We start from the raw sequence: 19,596 nt of genomic DNA, 5'->3' as shown, positions 1-19,596 counted from the left end.
AGAGAGAGAGAGAGAGAGAGAGAGAGAGAGAGAGAGAGAGAGAGAGACAGAGATAGACAGACAGACACTAGGATGGAACTGAGGGCCTCCTGAGTGCTAGGTAAGCATTCTACCACTGATCTATATTACCAAGACATGAACTTGAAAAGGCTTCGTGTGTTAAAAAACAGCAAGGTGTGGCCTTCAGAAAAAATCATGATACCAAGAAATTCACATGTTTAAATTCATAAATTCCTTTCTTTCATTTTATTAAAATAAAACAAATATTATATTTTTGTTATTTATTTTATTTTACTGATTATTTTCCTTTCCAGGTGTGTGTTTTCATGCCTATCCTATACAAATTAATTTTTTCAGTGTCTCTACCTTTCTTACTTTTTACAAGATTCAACTATGCATGGTGTTCAAACCTACCATGTCCAATGTCGTAATTTTCTAGCTCCTGTTGCCCTGGTGTAGGAATAAAAAGAAAGAGAAAGTACTTTTCTTTTACTTAGAAATTTTTATTTTAATTAGCATACTTAGCATATTAGCACACATTTGTGATTTCTGCAATTAGGAAGTTGAGGCAGGGGCATTAGATCAGTACTAATTTTGGATACATAATAAATTCAAGACTATCCTTGTTTGCATAAAACCCCACCTTAAACAAATAAATAAGCAAACAGAAGACACCCCCCCCCCAAAAAAAAAACCTCCTTTAAAGATAGTGATATTTTCTAGGGAGTTGTAAGAAAGGGTGTGTCCTCACTGAGTTTCCTGTGGTAATATTATCTTGCTTAACTTGTTCAGTTCACAGCTAGAAACAGCAGGTGATACAACCTTCATCTCTTCATTTGATTTCACAGTTTTATGTGTATACACTTGTGCATGTATGTATTTAGTTCTATATAACTTTGATGTAACCATAGATCTATGTAACCTACTGTATTTTCAAAAAATCTTTCATTCAGAGTTCATGGATTTAAACATGCTCTGGATTTCATTCACTTGGAGTCATGATGTTTTTTGACAGCCACACTCATTGCTATTTTTGAGCACAGGATGATGCCTTTTCAAGTTCGTGTAGGTCCTGTTATGGTCCCTCCTCCTGCTTTAAACAGTTGCATTGAGATGTAGTTTATGTATTGTACAATTCATCTTTCTAAGTGTACGATTCAGTGTTGGGTTGGTATATTTTTAGAGTTGTGTAACCATCCCTACAGGCTAATTTTAAGTTGTTTTCACCGGCCCATAAAGGAACTTTGTTCTTATTTGTAAGTCATTCCTCATCCTTGTTCTGGGTCCTTTTTAACTGAGTCTAGGAGTCCTTCGTGGCTTCTTTGCTTTTTTTTGATGGTAGTATCTGCCCCGACTGAAGACAAGTGTTATCTTTTGCTGTAAGAAGCCTTGGCTTCTTCGTTAGTTTCTTTTTGAGGGTGTGATAGGCTGTCCAAACAAAAAGCAAGTCAGTGGTGAAAGACTTTATTTTGGTTTAAAGTTTCAGAAGGAAGAGTCCATTATGGCATGCCGACAGGAGCAGGAAACTGGCTTATCGCACTGCCTCAGCGTCTAGGAGGCAGAGAGAAAATAAGTGGGACCAGGCTAAAAACCTCAAAGTCTGATGCACTTCCTCCAGCAAGCCTCCACCTTCTAAAGGTTCAGTAACCTCCCTAGCAGCACTTCCAGCTGGGAACCACGTGTTCAGACACATGAGGCCAGAAGAATGTTCTCTGTTCAAATCACAACTGCATCTTGATGCAGGAGTGTTTCTGGGTCTCTCTGCAGGGCATGTTAGTTGCCACTGAGTACCTCTTCAGTGGGCAGAGCTTAGAGAAGATATGTCACAGTTTCAAGTTGATACTTCCGTTTCTGGACTTTTAACTTAGCCTGTTCTGTATTATATCCCTTCCTTTATTTCAACTCCAAGAATCTCATTTCTTAGGACAGGCAGAGGTGAACAGCCTGCAGCTACTCAGGACGCTATCCAAGATCACAGGCATTAAAAATTCACATTCTCACTTGTGGTTTCTTCTCCCCAAGCTCTAAAATAGTCAGACTATTTGTTGTTGTTGTTGTTATCGAAGCCCAGGGTCCACTGCATAGAGTTCTGCATATTAACTCCTTAGACTGAGTTCTAAAGATGCGTTTGTGTTCAGTGTCTCCCTGTTGATGAGGCTCAGTCTCTGCTAGGCTCTCCAGGAAGTGGCCATGTGAGCAGGACTCCTTCATTTCTGCTTGTCAGTAGCAGAACTCACTTTTTAACTTTCAGGTCAATTTTGCTGGAGAGGAAATATTTCATTCACATTTCTTTTTCTTGAGACCCTTATATACTTTATTTGGTTTTCTTTTGGAATAAAGTGGTCCTATTGAAAAGTTATAACTTTTTATTTCCTTGAAAGTTGTTTATTGTTGTTTGCATGAGTGCTCAAGTTCAGTGTTTACACTTTAAGTCATGAACGTGGGAGGGGGGAGGGAAGGGGGCTAGGGAAGGGCAGTGTTCTCAGATACAGGTTTGCTTTTCCAATCTGTATTTTCAGCATTGTGGTTCAAATATAAGACATCTTCATTGTTGTTTTCCATCAATTTATTCATTTGTTTACTTTATATTCTGATCGCAGATCCCTCTGTCTTTCAGTGCCTCTCATACAACCTTTCCCCATCCCTTCCTCCCCTTCATCTCTGAGAAGGTTGAGGTCTTCCTGGGTACCAACCCACGGTGACACCTCAAGTCACTGCAGGACTAGGTATATCTTTTCACACTGAGGCCAGACAAGACAGCCCAGTTAGGAGGACAGGATCCACAGACAGACAGGCCACAGAGTCAGGGACAGCCCTTGCTTGAGTTGTTGAGGGATTTACACGAAGACCAAGCTGCATGCCTGCTGCATAAATGGAAGAGCTTAGGTGCAGCCTTTGGAGGATGTTTGTTATGTGGATCAGTCTCTGGGAACCCCAAGGGTCCAGGTTAGTTGACTCTGTTGGACTTCTTGTGGAGTTCCTGTTCCCTCTGGGTTCCTAAGTCCTTTCTCCAACTTTTCCACAAGACTTTCCAAGTTCTGTCTGATGTTGGGGGGTAGGTCTCTAGCTCTGTTTCAGTCAGCTGCTGGGTGGAGCTTCTCAGGGGATAGTTATGCTAGGATCCTGTCTGCAAGCATAACAGAGTCTCACTAGTAGTATCAGGGATTGGTTCTTGCCCATGGGATGGATTTCAAGTTGGGCCATTCCCTCAGTCTCTATGACATCTTTGTCTCTGAACTTCTTGAAGGCAGGACAAATTTTGATTTAAAGGTTTTATGGCAAATTTGTACAACCACTCTGGAAATCAATTTTATGGTTTCTCAGAAAATTGGGACTAGTTTTACTTCAAGACCCAGCTATACCACTCCTGGGCATATACCCGAAAGATGCTTCACAGTAGCCAAGGACACTGGCTCCACTATGTGCATAGCAGCTTTATTCATAATAGCCAGAAACGGAAAACAACCCAGATGTCCCTGAACTGAAGGGGTTGAAAAGAAAATATGGTTCACTTACATAGTGGAATACTAGTCAGCTATTAAGAACGAGGGCATCATGATGTTTCCAGGCAAATGGATGGAACTAGAAAATATCATCCTGAGTGAGGTAATCCAGACCCAAAAGGACACGCATGGTATGTTCTCACTGATAAGTGGATATTAGCCATAAAGTACAGGATACCCATGCTACAATCCACAGACCCAAAGAAGTTAAATAACAAGGAAGACCCAAGGGAGCATGCTTGAATGTCACTCAGAATGGGAAATAAAATTGTCATTGGAGTTGGATGAAGGGAAGGAACTGGATGGGAGAGGGGACAGGGAGGGGGACTGGTGGGGACTAAGATATAGGGAGAGCAGGGGTGGGGTGGGAGGGTTGGGGACTTTGAATAGAAATAGGCCTTGGGGAGCGACATTGCTGGAAAATCCCAGACACTTGGGATGGGGTTAGCTCCAGGGAGTCTATGAGGGTGACTCTAGCTGAGGCTCCTAGCAGTGGGGGACATGGAGCCTTAAGTGGCCACCTTCTGTAGCCGGGCAGGACTCCCAATGAAGGGATAAGGACAGCAACCCACCCACAAAACACTCTACCCAATGTTTTTTTGTTGTTTTTACTGTGTTTTTTTTTGTTGTTTTTGGTGCCTTTACTGCCCTCTTGTAAGCTTTTGCGGTTGGAAGTCAAACCTAAAGTCTTATACATGCTAAACAAGCATTGTACCACAGAGGTATACGTCCTGACTATGTGTATTACTTATTCCTTGGATTACCTTTGTCTTTCTTTTCCCTTACGTTACAAATTTTATTAATTTTGTCTTGGGGGTTTCTGAAGTAAATACTGGTAAATGATTTTTTCTTTAATTTCCACTTTTTTATTGGTTTTGGCACATGTGTGTGTTTATGAATTATAATTTACACTTGTGTGTATAATTTTATGACTATTTACCTCATTTTGCAATAGCATGTTGTGGGTATGTAGGTGTGTGTACATGTGCATGTATGTATGTGTGTGGCACACGACTATTCTCTATTACTATCTCATGTTTAGATGTGATTGTACTAGAAGGTTAGTTTCAGCATGGTACTGTGGAGAAGTGGTAGACTTTGAGTAGACTATTAAGATCCACTTTAACTTTTACTATTTGGAGGTAGTTAGGTCACTGGGGATGCAGTCTACCAAAGGGATTGCTAATCTTATAAACCTTGTTAGAAACGGGCACGCCTAGGCTGTAGAGATGGCTTACCTAGTAAGATGCTTGTCTGAGAATATGAAGATGTGAATTTGATCCCCAGACTCCATGTGAAAAGGCTGGCTTCGGTAGTCCATGACTATAACCTCAGAACTGGGGAAACAGGCAGAAGGGTTCTTGGTGTTTGCTGGCCAGCTTGTCTAAGCTGTTGGTAAGCAAATGGGGAAGACACCTGACCTCTAGCCTCTCTCTATACATTCATGAATGGAATCATTAGCTATGTAAGCATCCTTTTTTTTTTTTAATTTGTGATGATAGGGAATGAGCTTTCTATATGGTAGACACTGAATTGCACTCCCAATGCAAACTAGTTTTCTTTACACATTGCCCAGCATCTAGTATTTTGTTCTAACACTGGGAAAAGGGTTGATTTCTGTCCTGGTTCTACATCTGTTTTTCCTTAGAGTAACTGTGTTGGACTTGAACCCAAATCATTTCTGTTGCTCATTATCAACATTTTTTAAGTTTTAGGAGGAAGTATGTCTAGGGCAGCTTTGTAACTTTGCTCAGATCCTTCTTACCCTTTCTCCCCCGTGTTACTCTGCTTTGGTGAGGTGGATTCTGCTTGGTTTGAGATTCTGTGCTGGAAAGGAACCATGATGGATCAGTGTCAAGAGTTTGTGGATTAGAGTCCCAGCTTTCATACTCTTACTGTGGGCTCCTTACACTCACAGGGGCTACAGTTTCTTCCAGTTTTAGTTGATTTTCTCAGATTGTTTCTCTGTACTTTTTAGAAATGCTTGTCAGTTGTTTAAGGAATTTCCCAAAGTTTTTGATCCTGGAAAGTCTGGGTGCGAAAGAATATTTCAGTGGACCCTTACTGGTGAGAGCACTTGGCAGAGGGGTGCTGTGGTCACCTGCTTTGACTACCCACCATCATCTCTGTAGTCAGATATCAGCGGAGCTTCCTCTGGGAGGTCCATGGACACCATCCTCTCCCTCATTCCAGGGTGATGTGCTTCCTGTGTGTTAGGTGTTCTGTGGCTTCTGGTGCCTTCTGTGCTGCTCACCTTGCTTGTCGTCCATCATATGGGTGCCTGTAGGTATTTCATGAATGTTTGCCTTACTAGGGTTCATTCTAGAAGGTGGGGTAAATGCATCAGTGGGTTATTTATTTGTTTGTTTTTGTTTTGTTTTGTTTTGTTTTGAGATAGGGTTTCTCTGTGTAGCCATGGCTATCCTGGAACTCACTCCATAGGCCAGGCTAGCTTCAAATTCAGAGATGTACCTGGCTCTGCCTTCCAAGTGCTGGAATTAAAGGTATGTACCATCATGCCTGACTTTGTATTGTGTTATTTACTACTATGTCCCTAGTACAGTGACTGTCACTTAATAAGTAGTTATTATGTATCCTGCAGAATGAAAGCTTTCATTCAGTGTTGTGTTAGAGCATTTAGTTCTTGGAAGGGCAGGGTTCAGACCTGGTATGACCTGTCTATCTCTCAGGCTGCAAAGTCAGCTCTTCTTTGGTTTGAGATGCTGGTTTGGTGATCAGGATTGAGGTGGGTTCAGAGCTCCAGAGTTATTTGGAAAGGGCAGTCTAGGGCTGGATGATTGGAGAAGATAAAGTGCTTCTGTCATTTGTGCTGTATTGAAAAGAATAGTTGTTTGCTTGACTCAGGAGTCAGTGTGTGGCATGGGCTCAGGAAGAAAACTGTGATAACCCTGGAAGGGGAGAACACCCTGTAATAGGATAACAGGGCACAGTTGCTTTCCTCCAACCTGGCTAAAGCACCTGATAGGATAAGGGTGCATTGGGTGAGTGGGGAGGGGGGCACAGCGCCTGTTTAAAGTGCACTACATTTATCTTCAAGGCATAGGTTGTTTAAGGCTCAACTTGGATCAAGGAAAAGAATGAGTATAACCTTAGTCCCCCAACTGAATGTTGGTCTTTATATCATCAACTCCCTTACAGAAACAAGCTAGATTACAGAATAAAAACTCATGCCCAGGGATACCTCCCCTTAAGAAGTCCATATGTACCAGGTGAATGCCTTTAATCTTAGCATTTGGGAGGCAGAGGTAGGTGAATCTCTGAGTTTGAAGCTAGCTTGGCCTACAGTGTGAATTCTGTGAGAACCAGGGCTACACAGAGAAACGCTGTCTCAAGAAACAACCCCTCCCACAAAAAAAAGAAAGAAAAGAAAAGAAAAGAAAAGAAAAGAAAAGAAAAGAGAAAGAAATGTATATATGCAAATAAGAATTTACAATGGGCCCCTGCACATCTGAAACACCACCATTCAGGAGGCAGAGGCAGGATCACAAGTTCAAAGTCAGCCTGAGCTATATAGCAATGCCCTATTTTAAAAAAAAAACAAACCACTAGGTAGAGGAGATAGCTCAATGGTAGTGCACATATATCCCTGGATTTGATCTTGGGACTGTGAAAGAGCAAACTCAAGAACAAGAGTGAGAGAGATGATATTTCAGTGGGTAGAATTTTCAAATTACCCTCCGAGCAATCTTTTCTGTATATGCTTATTTTTCAGGGTTGATGTTTGAAGGTAGAGCTGTACACACACCATACAAGTACTCTACCATGGAGCTGCACACTAAGCCCTCTGTAGCCGGGCTTTGGTACTTTGTGGGGTCTTCTTTTTCTTACCCTTTGTCATCTCGGGTTTACCCCTATCACTAGATAGGAGAGAAAGCAGGGGATGGGGGTGGGGAGAGATAGATAGATAGATAGATAGATAGATATCTGAATCTAATTTCTTTTCTTGTTTCTTCTTTGATCATGACTACTAACAAACTGCAACCAACCCCCCTGAACGGCCAGCAACTACCTACCCCACCTATTGGGGCCCTAGCATTTTCGTATCACCTGAAAAGTTCCCAGAATTTTAAATGTTACACAATCACAGAAACTATCAGCAGCTGGCTGAAGTTTTTAAAGAAACGAACATTTTCCAGAATTCTCACTACCACCCTCCACATGGAGGTAATTTCTGTGTTGTAGTTACTCTTCTACTGCTGTGGTAAGACACTGTGACGGGTGCTACTTATAAAAGTCAGAGTTTATTGGGAGTGTATAGTTTCAGACGGTGAGTTTGTGATCATCATGAAAGGGAGAGCAGGGCGGCAGGGCCCTGGAGCAGTAGCTGAGATCTTACTGTTTTTTGTTTGTTTTGTGGCAGAGAGCTGTGAATGGAGTTGGCTTTTGAAACCTCAAATCCCACTTCTTTCTCCAAGCTCCTTCAACCAGGCCACATTTCCTCATCTTTTCTAAATAGTTCCACAAACCTTGAAGCATGTGCACCCAGGAAGTTGGTCTCATTCAAACCACCACATGCTGGCATATAGAAGTGGGTCAGTCTACTTGCTGGATGTGCATGTGATACAGACTTTTACTGAGGACTATCACATTGTTTAAAGATGGGACATACTCACCTATTTGCACCCCCGTCAACGTTAAAGTTTTATTTTAAGTACTTTTTTTCTTATTCCTTTTAAGTAGCCACCCAAATCATACCATTCCCTGTGTCTGTCTACATCTCAACTGAAAATGAGTGAGATCAATCAAGTGTCAGCTACCATTGGATGCATGTATTCCTTGAGCTGCTCTTACAGACTGCCTATAATGCTCCACCCTGCCAGAGTTTCTATTCTTTCTGTGAAGGCCTGAAATGTGATGTGTGTGCTAATTGTGAGTATAATGTTCCAGTATGTTCCAGTGAAATATATAGGTATGTTCACCCTATATTTCATAAATATTTGTGTCCTGTTTGAAAAGGCAAGTATTGTTCTCTTGCATGCAGTCTATGGAGTCATCAAAGTACCTGACTTAGGATTAATCAGAAGCCATGCATCTGACCTACCTACCTTCCTATTGTGATGATGGTTTTGTTTCCACCCTTTGTTAGAGCCTCGTTCTGATGTTCAGCATGTGTACAGGTTGCTGAAGCCAGAGTCATTTCAGTCACTATGATCTCCGTTCCGTTCGATTTTTCCAGTTGTTAGATTCCCCTTCAGTTTTACTACACTTTGTGAATTTGAATAGGTCTGCAATTGCTCATTGTTCACTGTTGCCAGTTGAGAAATTTTCCTTGTCTGTTTTTGTAAGGATAGCTGTCATGTTTATACTGCATCTCAAGAAACCTCTGTCTTTTTAATCTGCTCGTCTAATTGCATTTATTTTTTGAGAAAGCAGTTGTGAAATTGTGAACTTGACATCTTTAGACTTGAATATGCATAATTACACAGTATCGTGTCTTCCATGTGGATTTTATTCTGGGCTGTGTATGCATAAGAAACTTCACTTACTCTCCTTCGTAAGAATAAAGGTACTTTTGCTGTCTCTCCCTTTCCCTTTTTTTCAAGTTTTTACTACACAGTTCTGGCTATGCCTTATGAGAAAGGTGGAAACCATGTCTTTTCTTTCAAAGTCCATCTCTCAAGGGAGCATGAGACTCTCATGAATTCTGTTTATATGGCCATTGGTCACTGGCAGGCTGGCACAGCTGTTTCGACTTAAACCCAAGGCAGTTGCTATGGAAATGGCTGAGTAGAAATAGGTCATGTTTAAAGTCCTTTCCCTCAGATATAAAGCAGTGTTATAACTCCGGCTTGTCTTGGTTGAGCAGCAAACGTGTAGGTGGACAACTATTCCAACAGACTTTCTTGTTTTAGGATGCTGTGGTTTTTATGCCAGCCTGTCCAACATTGCAGCTTCTACTTAGTAAACAAAACACCCAGTAGAGACCAGCACTAGGGGTAGGGTCATTTGCAGTATGATTCTGGATAACTCTTTAAGTGTTTTTGTTTATAAAAGTTGTTCTATTTCATAAAGGTTCCTACGTATGGTAGAATAGCTTTATTTTCAAGACAGATCTAGAAGTTCAAGGAAAAGTTTTAAAAACATTAAATTAATAACCCTGACATTTGGGCCTGGAGACCGGGAGTGCTGGTGAAGAGCACTGGTTTGTCTTCCAGAGGACCCAGATTCAGTTCCCAGCGCCCACATGTAAGCTTACAACTCTCTGTAACACCTGTCTCAGGGATCTGATGTCCTCTTCTGGCCTCCACAGACACACATGTGGTGCACAGACTATATACACATTTTTAAAAATCTTCAAAAAAAACCTGACATTTGCAAGAAGAAGGTATCTGGTGACATTGAATGGAGTATGCCATGAATTTAGTCAGAAAATATTCTGGTCCAGAGCAAGTTGGCCAGGATGAACAAAGCCATGCCCGATCTCATCACAGTTATTATGGGGTGACTTTATTTTCTTGTGTCATTTGGGGACTTAGTGCATTTGACCATCACAATGGTGACCACAGTCAGTCTCACACACTGCATGTCATTGCTGTCCTTATGTGTGCTGCGTCCTTGTCTAGTTGGGAGGGCATTTCCCAGCTCGCCTCCCCCACAGTACGTCTTGCTGTGGGGGCATAGGCCACCTTATGTGTAGATGGTTCTTGAAGCAAGACAGTGATGAAAGACTGCCATTACGGACTCTTCTTGAGAATACTCCAATATGGCACATGCTGTCCCTTGACTTTATACCCCTCGGGCACTTCCTACAGCCTGTCTATATTCTGAAAGGGTGATCTGATGGGTGGATGAGGCATGGACTGACTGAAGATGGTAGGTTTTTACTAATTGGAGTATGTGCTCTATGAAAACTTACAGCAGTTTTGTAGCATGCAGTGACATGAATAAACGATAGGAAGACTGGTAACTGACACTTGGGTTGTTCTGACTCCTTATCCAAATGCTTTGGATGTATTTTGTTATATAAGCCTTATGACAACCCTAGGAAACACAGCCATTTTGAAAAAAGACTTTTATTGAATTTTTTTTTTTGTGAGTTTCACATCACGCACCCCACTCCTCTCATCTCCCAGTCCCTCTATATCTACCCTCTGTCCTTGCAGCCTCCCCTGCACAAAAAAGCAAAATTAAAAATTAAAAAACAAAGAAACAAAAATATCCCCAACCTCCCAAAAGATCTCTCTATGGAAGCTGCGGTGTGTCATGGTTTGTTACACATTATATACCTTTTTGCCCAAACCAGCTTTAGTCGCAAGTGTTCATTGCTGTGAGTCACTGGTCTGGTTCCAGGTCTCTGGCTTCTGCTACACCATCAATACTGGATCCTCACCTAGACTCATTGTGGATATCCTGTTGCCCTGTGTCATGGAGATCCTGCAGCTTTGGATCTGAAGGACCAGCCCCTTCACACACCCTAACAGCTCATAGATAGGATAGATATTGGGGTAGACAACTCAAAAGCCCTGGATTTGGGCCTATATGGTAGCTAAGTTGGTCAGCCTGCCAGCTCTCCAGCACCTAAGCCACTGGGACCAGCTCTCTCAGGCTGCCCAGGTGAGTGGCTAGACAGCTAGTGAAGGGTGAAGATGGGGAATTTTTATGTCTACTTCATGGGTAAACTGTGGATTCGAGAGTATAGAGAGCCTGAGATCTTATGTCTTGTAGCATGTTAGGTGCTTCTGTTGTTGTGCCAAGGTGAAGTATGTGTTAACATTTAAAATGATTAATGGTTTTCCTGGTTGTCACTATAGCGAGTGATTTGCTCTTTGGAAGAACACATGGCAATGTCTAGATTCATTTGTTGTATGCCACAGTTGAGATACACCTGGGGTCTAGTGGGTAAAAGTCAGAAATGCTGCCACACATTCTACCTTATGTCACTCAGGAGGTCCTAACCAAGCCAAGACAGAATTTTATGGCCTAGAGAAGGTCCAGAGTGCTGAGGCTGATAAAATCTGGTTTGTGTTGCATGCTCATTCGATACTAGTTCCTTCACCTAGTTAGGTGTATGTATATTCTCAGGGATTTTCTTTTATTACTTTTAGCTATACTAACATACATTATTGGGCAAATATTTTATGGAAACAAAGTTAGGCCTATACTCTATTAGTTATATTTATAACAGTACATGATATATTTCCATGTTAAAGTAAGTTTTCATAACTACCTCTAGGACAGCTGGGTAATTTTGTAATTTTTACTTAGGAGCAGTGATTTTATAGTCTGCATGTATCCTTCCATTTCTTGCTTGTGTTCTGTATAGTCTACATATACCTTTGCATTCAGATCTTGCTGTTTTGAACTAAAGAGGAATCTGTGGTCTGTGGTCCCAGTGTCCCCTCCTTGTGCCCTGTTTGATGAGTTCTTTTGTTTCTTGGTAGACGTCAGTGAAACAGATCACTGTGTAGCTCTGTGATCTTAAAACTTATCAATCACTGGTTTGTTTTGGGTGGCGTGCTTGAGTTAATGTGACATTGCAGAAAGAAAAAAAGGAAAAGGCAGAGAAAGAGTAGGAAGGAAGGCAGGAACCTTGGCCTGATGTGTATGAGGAGGGATCTGGTACATGGGTACATTTTGGACACATTTTAGAACAAAAATGAGATGACTAGGTTTACACTTTGCACTTCATTTTTGAATGAAAGAATTAATTACTATATGTAAAATAAATTTAAAAACCTGTCAATATACCATCTTAAACTGCACTCTGATAATTTATGGTGACATAGTAGTCGAACACTTCCATCAGCCTGAGACATTTTCTTCTGCATTAGGGACCTCCACCTGGTAAAGCTCCACCAGAACCTTGATTACACTGCAGAAAAGAATTTCAGGATGAGCCAGAGTGAAATGGAGTTAGTGAGCTCATCAAGTATTTAGATAGTTAGTCATCTGGGAAAAGTACAGTACACAACACCCAGACATGGGTGCAGGGTGTTGGACAGTCTTGGCTCTACTCTGAGTGTGTATGGTCAGGTGGCTTTCTAAGTTACATTCCACAACAGAAGTAAATTCTAACAAGGTTTAAAGAATAAGCAAAACTTAAAATTGAAACAAAAATGACTGAATTGGTTTACTTACTTTTCTTAAAGATTTTCTCTTAAAACTGTAAGGTAGTTTTATCAGTTTCAATGTGGAGATGAGAGAGGACTGAGAATGTGTAAGACATAAGGTTTCAGTGTTCTGGCCCAGGCAAGCAGAGTTCATTTGTAGCTTTTAGTTTCTCTGTTTGCCATATCTTTAGAACCTCCATTGCCCCTAGAGGGAGTTTTGGCAATATCAGTTGTGGACTTTTTGTTTGTTTTCTATTTTTGACTCAGCAAGAAAGGCAAAGTAGATTCCGAGACAAGGGCTTTCTTTCCTTCGTCACATCTTTTTATTTTTCCTGTTGTTCTATCCTGCCTCAGTGGGATTTGGTGGTTGAATTGAAAGAAATGCTGAGGCTAATGAAAGGACTGATGAGCCACTGCTGCAGCAGCCTTGGGTCTCCTCTGAAGAACTCAACATTGTGGATGTTCTCCTTAGAAGGGTCGGGGAGCTAGAGGAGCTCCCTCCTAGCCTTGCATTTGTTGTCTCTTCTAAAGATGGATGTATGGATAACTGTGGCCTTTCACAATGTAGAGTCAGGAGAAAAGGCATCATCCAAAGCTGCAAGCTCTTTGAAGAAGATTCAAATTGCTGTTTATTACAGCTCCAAACTAGAAATGTCCAAATGCACATTAGTGGGCAGAATGAATATAAACAGGTTGTGTATTTGTTTTCATTGCTAAAAGTGGAAGATACATTTCAAAATACAAAAAAAGGAAAAGAAAATGAACAAAGGTGAGAAAAAAAAAGAACAAAGGTGTTTTAGTGTCTACCATCCAGATTTCATATATTTTGTGTTTTCTTTTTTAATTTAAGAGCTAGAATCTTCCATCAATAATGATTTGTGCTGGGAGTGGAGCTGGACAGGTTGAGTCATGTGATTATTTTCCTGGAATCCAGAACTTTCTGAACCTGAGCTTTCTGTGCACATCTTTCCTGGACACTGAGCGAATTACCTGTCATTGGCACCAAACAGAATAAACCCAGATTACCTGTAGATGAAAGGCATGCTCTCAGCTCCTGCGTGGTGTGAAATCTACTGCCTTGCAGTCATGTTGAAGGACAAAATGTCTTTTCTATTGAAGTGTTTAAACCAAATGTCTTTTTCCATCAGGCTGTTGTGGAGATATCTTAAATGTTTTGATTGTGTTAATGTGGAAAAAAATGGATGAGGGTAGTCTTGGTGTTCACAGTGACAGCTGTCACTGTCAGCAGGGACATAGTCCCTGTCACTTTCACCCCACCAGCTCACAGGGATACAGTATGTTGAGAATACAGTTGGCATGGGGCCAGATTTGAATCCGCTCTAGTCTGTGTTAGAAGAATCATTCCCAAGCTTCTGTTCTTCAATATTGGTGGCAGTGATTGATTTTTGTGGCTCTCCATGTAGCTGCTTGTCATCATGCCCAGTGAGACTGGTTCCCTTTCCCTGCTGCTTGCTCAGTCATTACCCTAAGTTGCTAAGGGCAGAGCCTTAAGTCCTTTGTATTAGAATTCTTTACTGTAATGGATGTTGCTGACTATCTGCAAATGTGCAAGCAGGCCCAGAGAGGGTTATACTGTGAACAGCAGAGCCACCATTCAAAGCTACTTTTGACTGGCAGCAAAGCTTTAGGTGCTAACCAGTCACTGGGCATCATGCATATCAAACTGCAGGTTGAACGGTGATCTTTTAAACATAGTTTCTTGGTTTTCTTCTGTGTTCCACTTGATCTCTGGCCACTTTGGATAACCTTCAACCTCATGTTTAACATGAAGATGAACTGTTTCCCCATCTTTTAAGATGTAGACATACCTCACTTCCTATCTGCCACTTGTCATGGATTATAGAGGATTAATGGGCAGGACAACCTTAGAAAATCCCTGTAGCACTTAAATAGACTTGTATGAATTAATAGTTTTTTGTTTGAATATGTGGTCACATGTAAGTCTCTGGTTCTCTGGTACTCTGTAAAGGCATGTTTTTGAACCCAAATAAACCTCATGACCCTATGTGAAATTTTTATTTACTATTTGGCTGTGTGTATTTCTGGAGAACAGTAGCTGACAGAAGCCTATTTTTGGTTGCTTTGAGGTTGCAGCTGCTCCATGGTGGTTACCTGTCAAGGGCGCTAATTGGAGACACCCAGAGGGCCCAGACTCCACTATTCTTCACAGGTGAGTCTGGTCCTGCCCAGTTGATATGGTTCATGCCAATGAAAATTTCTGTGCTCTTGCAGAACTCAGCAGCTATCTTCATATGTAAACCGAATGGCAAGTATAATCTGCCACTCTTGGGACAGCAAGGAGATGATGGGAAGTAATGTATATGAAGTCCTAGTCACAGTGTCTATTCACAGAAAGCTTTGAATAAATGGACTCTTGCCTGCTTCATTTGGCTTGTCAGAGTTCCTCCGTCCTTGCTGTGGACGACAGACTATCACAAATGTCATGACATGTTTATTCATAACAGTCTATCCATTGATGAGTATTTATGTGAAAGAAGACTATTTCTTGTATGGATAGGTAGTTGTATCCTGTCAGGTGGCCTTGGGTATAGTATCCATGTGCTTTACTCACATACTTAGAAGCCACAATCTGACTAAAACAACAAAACAAAACAAAAACCAGAGTGGCAAGTTGGTCACCAGGTCTCCAGGGTGGCAAGGAAGTAATTATCTTAAGCAAAAATAGAGATGCACATTCAACCCTGGGGATGGAGGAGGATTTCAATTATGACCTGGCCTCCAACAGCTGGGGAGCTGTTCTCCTAACCTCATTCTTCAGACAGTGCTTTAGGCCTTTGTTTTTAACCACATTCAAGGTTATTGACCTTAAAATCAGGGAGCGGGGAGTATATGAACTTAGGCTCTAGAGATACAGCCCCTTGATAGATACAAAACTTTTCAAGGTCTGAACTGGGTTCCTCAGTGCTGGAAATAGACAGTGAGGTAGAAGGTTGTAGGATCCTTGAGGACCTGGGGTGAACTGGGTCTCTAGCTCCCAATTTTACCTTCTTTCCCAGATTCAAAGTTGATTGTCAAGCTAGTAGAAGGAAAATCCAAAGGAGACTGCGTTTTCAGTTTGTGGTGTTAAGTCTCGAACCCATGGCCATCTGTCCTACTATTGGGCTGCACCTGCACACTGGAATGTACTTTTAAGTTATGCACCAGACTCAGAGCTACTCAGGAACATTTGTTGAGCAAATTAATGAATGTCCTGTAGGAATTCAGAGATGCATGAGGAGTTAGGTGGGCCAGTCTAGGTCACCTAAAAGTGAGTGGTGATTTCAGCTCCACTGACTTCTTCCATCCTGTCTGGAAAGGCTGACGTGAGATCTGCTGGAGTAAGGCAGATGGTGCTAGCTGACCCTTAGAAATGCAGAAACACGCAAAGTTTAAAGCTAGGTGTCTGGAAACAGGCTGAGATAAGAGTTTGGCATGTACAGTGTCTTTTAGGGACCCACAGATATGTAAAGGAGTGGATGCCAAATCACTATAATGTAGGCCCAACAAAGTTCTGGCCCACTTTGCATGGAGCTCTGAGGAATGTACAGACTATAAGCTGAGCCTCTGTGGGCCTTATGTCCCTGCTGTGATAGTCACTGGAGGCTCTAAGGTGCCACTAACCATTCTGCAAAATGCCAAGGGAGCCAGAAGCATCTGTTGATGACTCTCAGCAGCTGAGCCAACAGGGGCAGAGCTTTACTGTGCCTGCCATCCCTATGTAATCTGTGGGCATCCAAGGCTGCAAAGTGAAGAGACTCCTGAGTGCAGAGAAGCTATGACCCATTTGGGGCATCTAAGACTTCAGCACTCCCCACTGGAGAGGACAGGTGTGTGACAACTAGGCTTTGAAATCATGACCAGATGGCGGGTGACTATGGTCGCTTTCTGAATCTACCTCCTGCTTTCGGTTCAGGCCAGTGTCTCTTTTAACTGCGCATGCTCCTCTCTAGGTCAAATCATCCAGTTCTCCATGTCTCCTGGAATGATGCTGTTGCCTACTGCACATGGGCAGGGAAGAGGTTGCCCACTGAGGCAGAGTGGGAATACAGCTGTAGAGGAGGCCTGCAGAACAGGTACTCACACCAGAAGGCCTTGCCTTGTCCAGCAGTGTGTTGACATTCTCTTCCACCCCTTCTTCCTCTGCTCCCCCCTTCCCTCTTTAGCTTTCTGGAACGTGTTGTGGTCAGGAAGTTGATTAATAACAGCTGGCTTTTCTTCTTCCTTGTGAGGTGCTTTGGTGACACTAGTGGGTGAGTCATGAACTCTTTACAGTTTTTAAAGCCAGGTATGGGGCCAAATGGACTCTGTAGTCCCAGAGTGAGCTCTGGCCGAGCACCCGCTCCTGTGTGTCTCTCCTCAAAGCTGTTTGGCAGGCTGCCTCCCTTTTAGCATTTTCTTATTTTAGCTGTCTTCTGAAGCCATGGTATTCTCTGATTCTACAGCCATAAGACAGAAAACTCATGTTTGGGTCACATCTTCTAGGAAAAGCTCCTTAAAATAGACAGGGCTTAAAAAAAAAAAGTGTGGTGTGCCGTGCCTGCTCATGCTACCATATAAGTCCAGAATGATGCCTCATTTCTCAGATTTCTAGAAGGCCTCTTGCAGTCATATCATTTATTTCAGGCCTTCTCAGTGGTGAGGAGAGACTGAAGTTTTGTACACTTGACATGAGTTGTTACAAGGAAATTTCTAAAAGTCCCAATTAAAAGTTATATTTATGAGTGTATCTTTTAAAGAAACAGTTCACCCATGTGCATTGTTTGTTCTCTCCCACTGCATCCTTTCTCTTGACTGAGGTCCAGAAGCCTGTGCATCATGCTGATGCCTGTGTCTCTTCTCACAGGCTTTTCCCCTGGGGCAACAAACTGCAGCCCAAAGGACAGCATTATGCCAACATTTGGCAGGGCGAGTTTCCTGTGACCAACACTGGGGAGGATGGCTTCCAAGGAACTGCACCCGTAAGTGAGCAGGCTTCTAGAGAAGGGCTGGGAGCTGAGGCACTGGTGCTAGTGTGAAAGAGCAGGTCTGCCATACATGCCTATAACACTGGCAATCTAGAGGTTGAGACAGGACGATCACAACTTCAGGTTGTCTACATAGTGAGTTCTAGGCTAGCTTGAGTTATAAGAAATCTCATCTTAAGAACACAAAACCAGGGCCAGACAAATTCATCACAAGCAAGTCTGCTGACCCAAGTCACCACCTAGAAACCTTATAGTGGGAGGAGAGAGCAGAATCTCATAAGGAGTTTGTCAGTTGACTCCTGGTTTCCACACACACTGTGTCATGAGCGTGCCCAATTATATTGTGTGTGTACGTGTGCGTGTGGGTGAAAGGCATCATTTGCTCTCTGATTGACACTGTTCTTCCTACATTATCCACCCTCAAGAGTGGCAAATGCTGGAAATCACTAGATGTCTTCTTTACGGTGCATTTTTTATGACTATATAATGCACACTATAAAAGATTTAGAAGATTTCCAGGATAGAGGAGAAAGCTAAGCTGATGTGGAATTTTACTTCCCAGGTAATCACTATTAGCATTTTGGTCCCTGACCTTCCACTCATCCTAGGGGGTTAGTGGTGATGGTGGTGCCAGCTTTGCAGTGTGCCAGGCATAGTGTTCCACCATCATGCATAGGTCTTCTCACTAGTAATGTCCATTTAACTCTTTAAGATGGGTATTGGTGTCCCTGTGACACTCTGAGGCACAGAGATGTGAACTCCTGTTCCACATTACACAGCTGGGAAAGTGACCACAGCTGATCACTGGTATATATGTAGCATATATATTTTTATATATTGCTTTTAAATCATATTTGATAGGGTATTTTAAAGGTGTTAGTTATTTTTAGTTATTTGTGTAAGGGTATGTGCAGGCATCCACAGAGGCTAGAAGAGAAAGTTGGGTCCCCTAAAACTTGAGTTGTTACATACAGTTAGTTTTAAGCTGCCCAACTTCGGTTCTGGAAAATGAAGTTGGGTCCCCTGGAAGAGGAGTGCATGTGTTCACCACTAAGCCAGCCATCTCTCTGGCTTCTGGATGGAAGACTTGAAATCCCACTGCTTCCCCTTTACTGCAAGGAGCATTTTATCTGTCACTCATCGGTCATGATCACATTGCCTTTCACTGGCTGGATAACCTGTCCTATAAATAAATCCTATTTTGCTTCTAATTGTTGTAGATTTGGATTATTTTTTACTTAAATAATATTGCAGTGGAATTTTCATACTGAGCATCTCTGATTTTTTAAAAAGCAGATTCCCAGCAGCAATTAATGGCTAAAGGTTAGAAAATGTCTCTCCATTATCCTTCTTCACTTCCTCTTCCACCGGGAATCAACCCAGTGTCTTGTCTATGGCTAAGCATGTTCTCCCACTAGATACACTCCCAACCTAAAAAAGCTTTTCTTGGCTAAATTGTGTTCAGTCATGCCCAAGGTATGTTTCCTTTTATTGATATGGAAGAGTTCTTCTCTCCTGGAGCTTTTACCAACAGTACAGTAATGAAGTTATGTTTAAAAATCATGTCAGTTTCTTTGTGCTGCTTTAACAAAATGGCATAGACTTGGCCATTGATAGACAGGAACATGTCTCACAGATCTGGAAATTAGAAAGTCCAAGATGGAAGGAAGCCTTAGTAAGATTGGCATTTGTGTATCTCTTTGAAGGGACTAAGAAATGCTGTATTCTCCTATGGCCAGAGCCAGAAGAGTAATAGCACAGTCCCTTCAGCCTTGAGCCTGTCGATAAAAGAACTCATGGTATCAACTATTCCTTAGTCACTTCCCTGAGGCCATTCTCTTAGTCTTGTTGGATTGAGGACTAAGTGTCAAGGGATACCATTCTTCAGACCAGAAAAAAAAAATTTCTATTTTCTCTTAGGACAATGAGGAAAGAAGTTTTATGATGTAGAAATAGCCCATAACTGCCTAGGTTTGTTAGAAAGAAAATGATCTCTCTCTCTCTCTCTCTCTCTCTCTCTCTCTCTCTCTCTCCCTC

At 42.0% G+C, this 19,596-nt stretch overlaps 1 protein-coding gene across 1 annotated transcript in view; it reads left to right on the top strand.

Moving 5' to 3' along the window:
* Positions 1-19,596, top strand: part of Sumf1 (sulfatase modifying factor 1) — an 80,718-nt gene that overhangs the window by 14,434 nt on the left and 46,688 nt on the right. The window contains exons 4-6 of the mRNA XM_028773064.1: positions 14,683-14,765; positions 16,546-16,668; positions 17,439-17,553. Of these exons, the coding sequence (XP_028628897.1) occupies positions 14,683-14,765; positions 16,546-16,668; positions 17,439-17,553 (321 nt within the window). The remainder of the gene's footprint in view (positions 1-14,682; positions 14,766-16,545; positions 16,669-17,438; positions 17,554-19,596) is intronic.

The sequence above is a fragment of the Grammomys surdaster genome, unplaced genomic scaffold, assembly GCF_004785775.1.
Source record: "Grammomys surdaster isolate TR1022 unplaced genomic scaffold, NIH_TR_1.0 220, whole genome shotgun sequence".
NCBI classification, from domain to species: domain Eukaryota; kingdom Metazoa; phylum Chordata; class Mammalia; order Rodentia; family Muridae; genus Grammomys; species Grammomys surdaster.
The sequence above is the reverse complement of the archived record's forward strand: the minus strand, read 5'-3'. Positions and strand labels throughout refer to the sequence as shown.